The sequence below is a fragment of the Apium graveolens genome, chromosome 7 (assembly GCF_009905375.1).
Source record: "Apium graveolens cultivar Ventura chromosome 7, ASM990537v1, whole genome shotgun sequence".
Lineage (NCBI taxonomy): Eukaryota > Viridiplantae > Streptophyta > Magnoliopsida > Apiales > Apiaceae > Apium > Apium graveolens.
The window spans coordinates 141,968,837-141,981,051 of record NC_133653.1 but is presented as its reverse complement, the minus strand read 5'-3'; the positions used below and the strand labels follow the sequence as shown (position 1 = coordinate 141,981,051).

At 32.8% G+C, this 12,215-nt stretch overlaps 1 protein-coding gene across 2 annotated transcripts; it reads right to left on the bottom strand.

Annotated features, from left to right (window-relative positions):
- Nucleotides 1-558: 558 nt before the first annotated feature.
- LOC141671314 (histidinol dehydrogenase, chloroplastic) lies at nucleotides 559-11,696 on the bottom strand. 2 transcript variants are annotated; one of them, XM_074477503.1, is made up of 15 exons: nucleotides 11,613-11,696; nucleotides 11,302-11,420; nucleotides 9,738-9,844; nucleotides 9,584-9,636; nucleotides 9,395-9,467; nucleotides 8,922-9,023; nucleotides 8,727-8,828; nucleotides 8,544-8,615; nucleotides 8,402-8,464; nucleotides 8,240-8,281; nucleotides 7,996-8,055; nucleotides 7,733-7,843; nucleotides 6,248-6,418; nucleotides 2,383-2,473; nucleotides 559-1,240 (listed from the first exon to the last, which is right to left on the bottom strand). In XM_074477503.1, the coding sequence occupies exons 2-15, from the start codon at nucleotides 11,411-11,413 to the stop codon at nucleotides 957-959; spliced, it is 1,443 nt and encodes a 480-aa protein (XP_074333604.1). In that variant the 5' UTR covers nucleotides 11,414-11,420; nucleotides 11,613-11,696; the 3' UTR covers nucleotides 559-956. The 2 variants fall into 2 exon arrangements, with proteins under 2 accessions (XP_074333604.1, XP_074333603.1); XM_074477502.1 differs by lacking the exon at nucleotides 11,613-11,696 and adding an exon at nucleotides 11,549-11,580.
- Nucleotides 11,697-12,215: the final 519 nt, after the last annotated feature.

Here is a 12,215-nt window from a genome sequence, read left to right as displayed (position 1 = left end):
CTAAACTACCCAATCAATTATAATTAATTTTAAATCTAATTAATTATATAAAATATATACAAATCAATTTAATAATTCCTTGTTACATATCATACTCCTCTCCTTAAAAGAAAACTCGATCACAAGTTTATAATGAGGAGAAATCCATAGTTCTCAAACAGGACTCCACGGTGGAACGCATCAAATTGTGATGGTGAGTAAGAAGGCTTCGACACCCGAGAAGGATCAAGAACTGATGCAGTTTGGAGTAGATGCAGAGTTTATGGATTTTGAAGAGGTGCTTTTGAAAATGGCAATGTACGATGAGATGGTGAATGACAATTTTATCCAGTGCTTGTTCTATGTTGCCAGGTTTTAAGGTTCACTGCAGTTTTTAAGATTATGCTCAGCCTTTAGGCTTATGTTTAGTCAGTTTGGTCAAGTTAAACATTGCAATATCTAGTAGTTTTCAGGTAGTCAAATCAATAATCTGTACTTTGTTTGCAATGGTTGGATCTCAGAAGCCTTACTGTACCTGTGTAACCACATCAAGCAACAAAAATAATCAATTGTCTCAAATAATTACCAGACACTGAAGAATTTATTATATGTGTACTGATCGTTGTCTCTTATAAGCTTTAGTATGAAGTATGATGGTGTTTGGCTCTTTGCTTCCAAACATGCAACTGTAGATTACAATCAGTCAATAATTTTGATGGGTGTTTCTGCTGGTTCTCACTTTCTAAAAACTAATAACAAAGCCTATTAACTCTGTCCTCCCGGTAAAATAAAAATAATAAAATTTACAGCATGCTCATATCATTATTCTCACACATTGACGATGTTTGTTCACACTTACAAAATAAGCTATGCACTAGACGACTTCTCCTTTAGACCATCACTTACCGGAGCCGAATATACTTCTATCATTGACAAGATAGAAGATATATAACTATTGATGGCTGGTTTGGTTGATTTTATCTTCTCGAAGAAAACTGCTGCACTTCAATGTCTTGTAATCTGAGAGTTACAGCTCTTTTGTGAGCTTCTAGCCCCTCGACTTCAGCCATGACTGCCACATAAGGCCCGAGCTTCCTCAGGCCTTCCTCTGTTAATGACTGCACAGTTATGTACTTGAGAAAGGAGTCCAGAGACACACCACCATACATTCTTGCATAACCATAAGTTGGAAGGACGTGGTTTGTTCCACTGGCATAGTCTCCAACACTCTCAGGCGTCCATTGCCCTAAAAATACTGAACCTGCCAAAAGTATCAACTTAAATCATTGTTTAGTTAAACTTTAGAAAAGTAAATGAACAGATAGACGTTAAAATTATTACAGATGTGCAAATAAGTAATTCAAAACATACTTACCAAGAAATAAATGTATGTCTATATATATGTATGTATGTAAACTATTCTGCTCGATTATTCTCCTCCAGACAAAACTTGGTAAGTACAATTTTGAGCTTGAAATGCAAATGAACCGAACTTTATTTTGGAAATAGTCATTTTCCAGATATTCAAATACTCACAGTCATTTCTCGAATGAGCCCACTTGACCTCTAATTACCAAGACAAATACTAAGGAATAAGGATTTCCACCAGGACTATAAGCCAATAAATACAAATGAACCGGATTGTCATCCACACCAGCTATAAGCGAAGTGGAACTCAAAACAAACACATCTTAGGGCCATAATTTTTTCATGTAAAATATTAGTTTAAGGTTCAAAGAACTACACATCCTACCCGGGGAATTTAGACTAATCATAAAAAGATAACGTAAAACAACAAATAACACACATTTCCCAGGGGATGAACGAACTAATAATCTTAAGCAGAGCTGTCCATAGTCCTTCAAATTGCCTGAAAGTATATGTTTCCTCCCTCTATTTATGATTGAATCCTTGCCTAATATCCACGAACACGTAAACATCTTATCTTACGAAATTTACATGTGATCACACACTCTTTTTAGCAAAAAAGTCAATAAGATATCAATGTCTTCAATTTGGCATAAAAACAAAAAATATATCGAGTTTTTATGTTTCTTTACTTCATGACAAGAGATACATATTGATTTATTTACTTCAAGATTTTTGTTTAAGATAATAATAGTGAAATTTTTATAAATGTACACGCTGTCATAACTTAACATAGCACACTACTGGTCCAAAGAAGTTCATATATATGCAGCCAGCAGCATTATCCTTATATTTCATAAGGAGGCTGTTTTCAGGGTTCAAATAGATGACCTAGCGGATTGTGAGTAGACACTCTGACCATCGCGTCAAGCACGACCATCGATTTAGGCCTATTCTATAACTTGATTAGAAACTGAATTTTTTCAAGACACTATGTAAACACCATAAACATCAGTGTGTAAATTTAGAATCTACCTGCATTCTCAATAAAACTCTCCCACTTCTCTGCATCTTTCACATTGATAATCAGATGCTCGGGTGCATAGATGTTCGAAAAAGTAATTGCCTGAGAATTGAAAACTCAATTATTAGATAAAATTCCAATTAAAGTTGACTGATCCTCAGAAGAGCAAGTTTGCAGAAAGGAGACAAACAGGCGACAAACAGATTAATATCCAGAGAGAATGGACATATTACACTAGCCAAATTTCTAAACAAGGACAAATAATGTACAATAACAGATAAAATATGACAATATAAAAGGGCCCTAAAATATAATAACAAATATGATGCTATAAACTTAGAAGTCTTATTTGTATCAACATAATCTAACTTGGTTAATGATAAGACAAATTACCAACAGAACTGTTCAATTGTAAAGAATTTCATCCTAAACATCTTTTTGAGGGGTTTGTAAAGTTTAAGGTCCCTTAATTCTACTAGGACCAGTAAAAACATGTTCCAAAAGAAGACGAAGACGCCTAATCGGCAAAGTACTTTACAAAATCATGTTTAATTTAATTTTCATTGTTACTTTTTACTACAAAGTTTCTTCTAACATTGTTGCTTTTAGGTACATATTTTGTGTTCACTTCTCCCAATTTTTGGGATTTCCGAGTTTGACACTTGGATATGTTTTGTGTCCGACACTCTACTAACCGAGTCTCGAGTCTTGAGTAACACAGATTAACCAGAGGACCATAATTATACTTTACAGCAAAACTTAGTGTTTTGACAATACCAATATACATAAAGGGAGAGGGAACAATTGCTGTCTTCACTCCTATTTTTAATGTTGTAATTACAAATTCAAACACTATTAAAACATAAAATTTCTTCTTTTTTGTTTCGCAGATGCCATTAGTATTTATTCTTCAATTGCACACTATTAACAAGTTGCTTGACCACAGCGCACTTCTTCCAGTAGAATTAAAGGAAATACCAATCCTCGACTACAGTCCATACTTTTTTGAGTTTAATCATCTCCTTGGAAAAACTTAAAGAATACAACATTGTGATAAAAGTCCTTCACCTGCACGTTAAATGCACGTATACAAGGGTCCTGAATTTCCCCTCATTATTTTTGCGCATATTTATACAAATTTTATCTATTGGCGGTATATTGATCTACTCTCAAGCTCCAAGTTTGCTTACGTTAAGAGGTAAAGAAAGCTTCAAATACTAATCTGACCCAGTCTTTAAACCCTGGTAATGAAATTGGCCATTAGCCAATCACCAAGATTTGATGGTCAATAAATTAGACTAAATAAATTGTCTGCTGGGGTTTTAAATGGACGTTTGACAGATAGACAGACAGACAGTTCTTACAGAGACAGAGACGCCCACACAAAGAGATGAAATGTTCGGTTTATTTGGCTTACAAAAAGAACATTGATTTGTGTTTTCAGGCTTTTGAGCCTGTTATCTAACCATTATCTACATGCAAAAACCTTCAAGTAGAATTGTGAGTCTGAAACATGACAATTAAAAAAATCATCTTCTGTTCGTATGGTGCGTGAGATGTTGTAACAAGTAAATATTACAGATTTACAACAAAGGCAAACTTGCTAAACATCAGATAAATTTAACAAACATCAGACGCACAAGATTATTAGAATTTAGTAGAACTCTCAATCCTACATACTGTCCATTATATAACACAAATTTCTTAAAGTGGAAGAAAGAAACCCTTCAACTAAAGTGTTTTCACTATCCAAAATAAGCAAAGTAAATATTAATTCAATCATTTCATGGACCTATGAATCTATCTTCTTCTAACTACTTAGTGCTTGTTTGGTTTCATGTAGGAAGTAAGTTACCGTGGAAATTTGCACTTCCTCTCCATAAAAAAATTCATGGGAAGTGTGGAAAATTTGTTTGGTTGAATAAATAAGTTTTACACTTCCTGGTAATTAATTTTTTAACTTGTTTGGTTCAACTATTACTTCTTGTAATGTATTTTGAATAATTACTTTAACCTCCATAATTATTATATTTGGACTTATTAGCTATATTTTTCACTAACAATAAATTACTAACTCGTAATTTGGTATAGAACTAATTTTATTAACATATAAAATTTGAAAGACATATAGATTATCAAATTCATGTGTGTTTACAAAGTATTTTATCATCCGAGACTTGATAAACATAATTATTACATTATAGTATGTGAGTTTCAATTTCTTTTTTATATTTTTATTTTTTTAATCATAAGTGTGCATTCTAAATTTTAAAATGAATTAGAAGTTGAATTATAATAAAATTAAATTTAATTACAAATCCTTATAAAAGTTAGAACTAAAATTTTAAATGACAACATTTTATTGCAAAAAACAAAAAAAAATTGAAATAATTGAAAAAATAATTTTAGAAAAATGTTAGAAACTAAGACTGAGTGGCATAAAAGTATACTTCATTTTATTAAGAATACAAATGAATTAAAAATAAGACTAAACTCTAATTTTTTGAAAATAAAATTATCGAAAAACAATTATGTGTGTAATGCATGTTTGGCACTTCGACTAGTCGAGCCTCAGAAGCTTGAAATTGTTTTCGTAGCTCTTTCGGGATACTGGAGTCGACTGGTCGAGTGGGTCGAGTCAGGTCGACTAGGTCATGAATTAAAAAAATGCAGTCCAACAAAAGGCCCAAGTACTAACCTAATATCTTTAAAAAAAACATTTATATACACATAAACATGCATATATATACACACACTTCTTATAAATTATACACATTACATGCACTTACAAACACTTAAATAACTTATACTTATTCAACTGTTCTAACTTATTTAAGCTTTTACAATTAGTTATTTACTTATTTATACACTCTATTCTTGTGGTAGATGGCTGATGAAAATCAAACTATTGATCATGCTTATGACCCGTTTAATTTTTGCGGCTTTATCTTTTTATGTTTAAGATCTCGTATGTATATAGGAGAAAAATGAGAAAATGGTTTGTTAAAAGTTAGAATATACATATATAGTATATTTATATACATAGGGTCGCTCCCTAATGAGAGCTTGTTAAAATGAGAACCGTGAGAACCGGTGATTTCTGTAGTTGAAACTGGTGATTTTTTGAAAAATTGAAATTTGGAATTCGGTAAATTGGTTATTTTGTGCAAACCAAAAATTTTAAATTTTATAAAATAACCAATTTTAAGCATGAAAATCACTAGTTCTCACATTTCTCATTTTAAGAAATTCTCATTTGAACAAAAGCATATATATATTTATAATTTATACATTGTCGACTAGTATCAACTAGTCTATGACTACTCACGACTAGTCACAACTCGACTTATCGACACCCCAGTCGACTCGACTCGACTTACAGACGTAACAACCATGGTTTAATGTATTTTCAATTTTATTGGTTGATTTTTGCTCTTTTTTAATGTTTAATGGGATACAGGAAGTGTGACGAACCTATGTGACGAACCTAGGTAAGGGTGGGTAAGTGACTACCCACATTTTACCAGCATTTGGACTTCCTAGTAACTTGCACTGCCCGTACTTTATCCAACCAAACAACTAATTCGATTATTACTTCCCGCGTATTTCAAATACCCATGCAAATGCATTTTAACCAAACAGCCTCTTAGTAAAACACGTCTCAAGCTTAGGCACTTCTCCATTCAACAAACAACAAAAATAGTTCAATATTAACCATTTGGTTAGATTGTCTAACTCTAAATTCCAATATATATATACACAAACTCATTATAACCATCTAGTTGGATTGTCTAACTATAAGTTCCAATATATATGCACACAAACTCATTATAAAGTCATGTATATGTATATATATTATATGGTTGAAGGACTTGCCTCGACCATATCTCGAGCAAAAACAATGAAGCTGTGGCTCAATGCTTTAGAAGCAAATTCTCCTCTTGGAAGATTTTTGCACTGCTTGTCTATTTCCACTTCAACAGCACTTATATCCAAACCATCCCCAGCAATCACTAGAACAACCTGGCTATCAGGACCATGCTCGGCCTAAAATTTTAACAATATATCTCAGAGATATGGCAGAAAAACCAATCTTGACATCTAAATAATTTGGCAAGAAGGTTGTTTCTTGGATGCATAACGAGTCAATACCAAACAATGGGAAAAAATATCACTTAAAGTTAATCCAAAGCTGATTAAAAGAAAATATAAGCCCCTCCGCCAACCCCTTCACATGCAGATTATAATGAATTAATTGAACATGATGTTTTCTCTTTCCAATATTGCAATGTCTAGGGTGCTACCAACTCAAAAGTAAAAGACCAAGTAATTTAAAACAAGTGGTGTATGTGTTTAAGGGCACAGCTAGTTTGAAATCAACTTCAACAGTTATAGTCACAGATTTACAGTTAATAAAGCACATTTCATTAAGAGATTTTCACAGGAGAGAGAAGAGAAGGTTCCCAGAAAAATTGTTATTCACATCATGCTATATGTGCTCCACAACAAAGTTTCAAGTATGATTCTTTTAGCAACTGAATACAATAGGAATATTAAGTGCTTTTAAAGGTAATGATTGTTCTTGTCAAGCCGGATTATTTCCATAGACTCATTTCAGAGTTGATGGATCGAGTTCCTACTAAAGTTTGAAGTGTGTAGAAGAGATACTGTGCGAAGACTAACAAATCTCAATAAGATCTCAAGAAATTAAAAAGATGCTAGACGAATGGAGGATTAGGGCGTTAGTTCTTCTCTAGCAGAGTGATATTTACACAGAACATTAAGGATTGTCCTATTATCGTGGGTTTAAAGTCATGTATCTGTACAATAAAGGCTGACGCAATTGGTGCAATATTCAAGAACAATCTCGTTTCACATAAAGGAGGTCAACAATAGAGGCCTCTCCAGACACGGTCAACTTTAGGAGCATCACAGTGAGAAGAGCAAAAGGATACACATGATTTTATAAATCTAGAAATAGCCTATGACAACGTGCTTAGAGAAGTTTTTTCGTGGCCCTAAGTAAGAGAAGTGACCCCGTAAAATTTAATAATATTATTCAGCCATGTCCAGTAATTGTAAGAACCTGTGGCAGGGTAACAAGTGAGGTCCAATAACTATTGGGTTTTTATACTATATCGGTCGGTGTTATTTAGCGGGTTTATTGATTGATTGGCCTGTGCTTTTTCCAGATTTTAACTAACCTAATATAAACTCGTGTTTCTTGAGAGTAATTAGTAGCATCAATTTTATAATATAGTTTTTTAAGCAGTCCTTTGGATTCTCATTATCTTATACAGACACAAGCTACAGAAACAGAGCTCCGATAACTGCAGCAAATAATTCATCATAGTGTACAACCTGGGAGAGCAAATCCGCGGCGATGTGAACAGGATTAGCTTGTTTATCAGCGATAACAAGAACTTCAGAAGGTCCAGCAGGCATGTCAATTGAAACCATAGCCTCACTGTTCTGTTGAAAAATATTTAAACAAAGAAAAATGCATTATTCTATAGTTACGAAAGGTGTGTAGTTTATTCGCTACCTGATGAAATAAAAATGAAAATATCAGTACTTTCCTCAGAATATAACTAAAAGAGACTAAAGTTGGATACAATGCATACCTGGAGAATCATTTTTGCGGCAGTCACATACTGATTTCCAGGTCCATATATCTTCTCAACCTGTTAGCAAGGAATTTATTTACTTTAACTTACTGAACTGAACACATTTATCTTACACTAGTTACGCAGATTGGATATAATTCCAATCATATATTATTTTGAACCACATATGGGAATCCGAACCATATGTTAATGTTTTTAATTTATCAGAAATCAGATAGATGTATTATTTTGAATATGTTACCTTAGGGCAAGACTCTGTTCCCCAAGCCATGGCAGCTATTGCCTGCAAAGAGAAAAATATCATAAAGGTGAGAATGAGCGGACTATGAAATGTGGGACCACACTTTCGGACCAATAAATAGAACATTAAGAAGTGTAATTATCTAATGCAGTACAGATATACCTGTGATCCACCAGCTTTAAGTATGTGTGTCACGCCAGCTTTCTTGGCACAGTAAAGTACCTCCTACGGAAAGAACAGAAAATAAATATGTAGAAAGTGCTGTATGAAAAACAGCTTAATCTATGTAAAGAAAGAAAAATACCTTGCAGACATTGCCATCGCTTGTAGGAGGAGTAGCAAGTACAATAGTTTTACACCCAGCTATCTGTGCAGGCTGATTTACATGATATGATATGATACATGTCAACAATCTCATAAATCTAGTTGTTTAGGACAAAAAAATATTAAGAAATAAGAAGTACTAAATACTAAAAAGCAAACATACAACAGATAACATGAGAGCAGTTGAAGGTAATACTGCAGTTCCTCCCGGAACATAGAGGCCAACAGAAGAAATACTCCTTGCAACTCGTTTGCATTTAACACCCTTAAGAATAAAAAATCAAAATAAGTCTGATTAAGGTCTTCTCTAAGTTACAATTTTATAAATTACATAACAAAGTAATAAAATAGTGCTTACTTCCATATTCTCAACAACTTTCTCGACCGGCTTTTGCGCAGCATGAAATGCATAAATGTTGTCGTATGCTACATCAAATGCTTCCCGAACAACTGGATCAAGCTAAGCATGCAAAAATTAGAATCAATTTCTCATACAAACTGCAATACCCAGATGTAACTCGCTGCTCATTCTCCCAAGTCAATTTCACTGTTTCGGATTTCTCTTCAGATGCAAAACATCAGTACAGAACCAGGTGTAAACATATTTTTCTCTTAAAAAAATAATTTTGACCTCTAATATTATGCTTCAACAGTTATACATAAGAGAATCTCAGAATGATACACATGAAAGTCTGGACAATTCACTCTTTCATGGAATTGGCTCAGTCAATCAATGCATGCTTAAGATACCATAGTTTAAAGAACCTTTACTCTTCAACTTTAAGAATTTTAACACCAAAGATACAATCTATCTAAGTAGCTAGTTCTTACCTCCGGATCAGGTAAATCTTCCACCTTTTCAATTATTGTATCCAATTCAACTTTGTCAAAACGGACTGTATAACTACATGAGAAAATAATGCCCTTTGTCAGCACAAATTTTAAACTGAAATTAATTCAGAATTAAGTTATAATGAAAAACTATAATGAACTAAACAAATATAGCATAGTTTCACAAACTCTTTAACAGCTGCATCGCCTCTGCAGCGAACATCATCGACAATAGGTTGGACCTGAATCAATTTTATCAACATCGTTTGACCACTTCAGCATTAATCAATTTAAAGGTTGACACAGAAATGATTATTAACCAAGTTCTCTACTAAAAACTCACCGTACTGAAAATGGATGAGAAATCTATGCGAGGACGAGCACTGAGATTATTAATCTCATCATGGGTAAGATCTGACAGCTTATAAGACTTCATCGAGCATCCAATAGCTTTATGAGGAAATACCATGCAAAAATACGAACACAATACACATCAACACGGATAATGCTATATTTAACACATGGAAAGAGAGGATAGAATGAAAGCAATAAATGAAATGAAAGAAAAAGTTGTAGTTATACAATTATCAGAAGATGACCCAGGATATCAGCCTCCGAAGGCACCTTTCATCACGAACTCACTCGTAGCTTACAAGGTCATGAATATGAAATAAAAAGCAAAGAAACTAGAAAGGGCATCCTAACTTACTCAAATATGAAGAATTACCTTTCTAAACTCAATCCTGTCAACATTAATTTTCTAGATTATGCCTTTGCAAGTATTAGGATGACATCCATCTGCAGTCACTTTATGTTGATGCATGATGTACAAGCCCGTATGGCCCAAACTCCATGGTTTGACCAATATTTAGGGCTGTGGAAGCCCTAGTTAACTCAGTAAATTTTAGGATCATATTGCCTCAATCACACGAACGTGTCTAAATAGTTATCTGCGAGGAGGCTACAATGTCGCACAGAACATCTTAGTGTAATTTGGTTTAGGACTTTGACTCTTACAATGCTTTCTCTTTCGCCATTGTAAAAGTGAGAGAAGGTCCTTTTTTCATTCATTAATTAAATTAATATTCTTTGGGAGTTGAGTAAAGAACTAAGGTTGTGTTCACTTGGATGGAATAAATTGGGTGAGTGTGAAATGACATTTGTACTCTTATTCGGGAAGAATGTTTACATTTTTTATTCCTTCCTTCACTCTTCCTTATCAATTTCCACCAATTTTGAAATAAATGCTTCATTCTCCTTGCTGATTTTTCCTACAATCTTCATCATAGAAAAATTCTACTTCCTTATGTTTATTCACTAGTCTCCCCTAATTCCTTAGTCCCTTCAAAAATTTGGTTTCTAACTTTTCACTCTATTCCTTTAAACTTCTGCAACCTAAGAATAGCCATTTATTCCTAGATCCCACACACTAAATTGAAATAAATTCCCCTCCATGTCACCTATATGGCGATCCATACATTATAATCATGTCAATATGGTTTTGCAGTTGACACTTTAACATCCTTGTTCTTCTACATTCTCCATTAAATTTAAAGTTGCTACCCCAAAATGCGTAAACGAATTTTACAAGTTTACTTTTCACTATATTTGAAGCTAACATATTTTCAGCTAACTTACGGACTTTCAATTGAATGTCGTCATGTTCAATGATAAAATCCTCATTAAAAAACCACAAACTACTACTCACAGCACCATCTACAATGGAAAGAAACAATACACTTGTAGGTCGTGTCGCTCGTATCCTCTACCTCAATTTTACCACAATTCTAATAAATTTCATTTCAAACTATACCATCACCTAATTAAGCTTTTGAATGCATTACATACAATACCCGTTCCATCAAAGTTCAAATTACTAGCTCAAAAAACACGAAAAACAAGTATACCTGCCCGGAAATTATACGAAAGCCCGGAAAAATTGTTGCGTGAAGCAATCGAATTGAAGTAAGGTAAACACAAACACTTGCTCCAGCTAACAGAAACAAGCTGACCGCCCATCACCCACCTTCCATTAAATCAATTCAAATTCACAAATTAAAAAAACAACATTCAAGATTGTGACACAATCATAAAAGACATAAACTTGCAATACAAAATAAGAATATGTTAAGAGATTAAAACAAAGCATAATACATGTTTTCACCAGAACAAAGTAACAAGTGATAATTGTAATAAAAAAGAATATATACATACACACCTCTCAAGTAGCCGCCGCTGCTACCTCAGTCCTCAAAACCTATTGTCCCTTTCATTTCTTTTTAAAATTCATTATTATTATTTTCTAACTATTTACCAAAAAATTATGGATTGTTTACTTACTAATTCTTTTTCAAGTTTTTCTTTACCCAATTTTTTTTAAAAAAAAATCCACTTTTTTATTTCTAAAAAAAATATTAAAAAATAAGAAAATAAGTTGCAAATTAACTTAATCAAAAAAGTAAAAAAAATATACATGAGCACTTCTCAATTTAAAATATGGATTAATCAATAAACAATTGTGAATAATGTTATTGTCAACAAAAATTATATTTATGAAAACTTATTTTTAAATTAATCAATTATTTTTATATAGTTTTTAATATTTTTATTATATATCTTATTTTATCTTTTGTATATTATTATGTTAACAATTAATTTGTGGCTACCTCTTTTATAGATATTCTCTGTTTTTTAGTCAGAAATCAATAAAATGCTGTTTTACGAATTATCTCATTGCTAATTATAATCACAAAACTGTTCCATTTTTCTAGTTCATTTTAGAAAATCTTTGAATACATATCAAAATTTTCTTTTTTTTAAA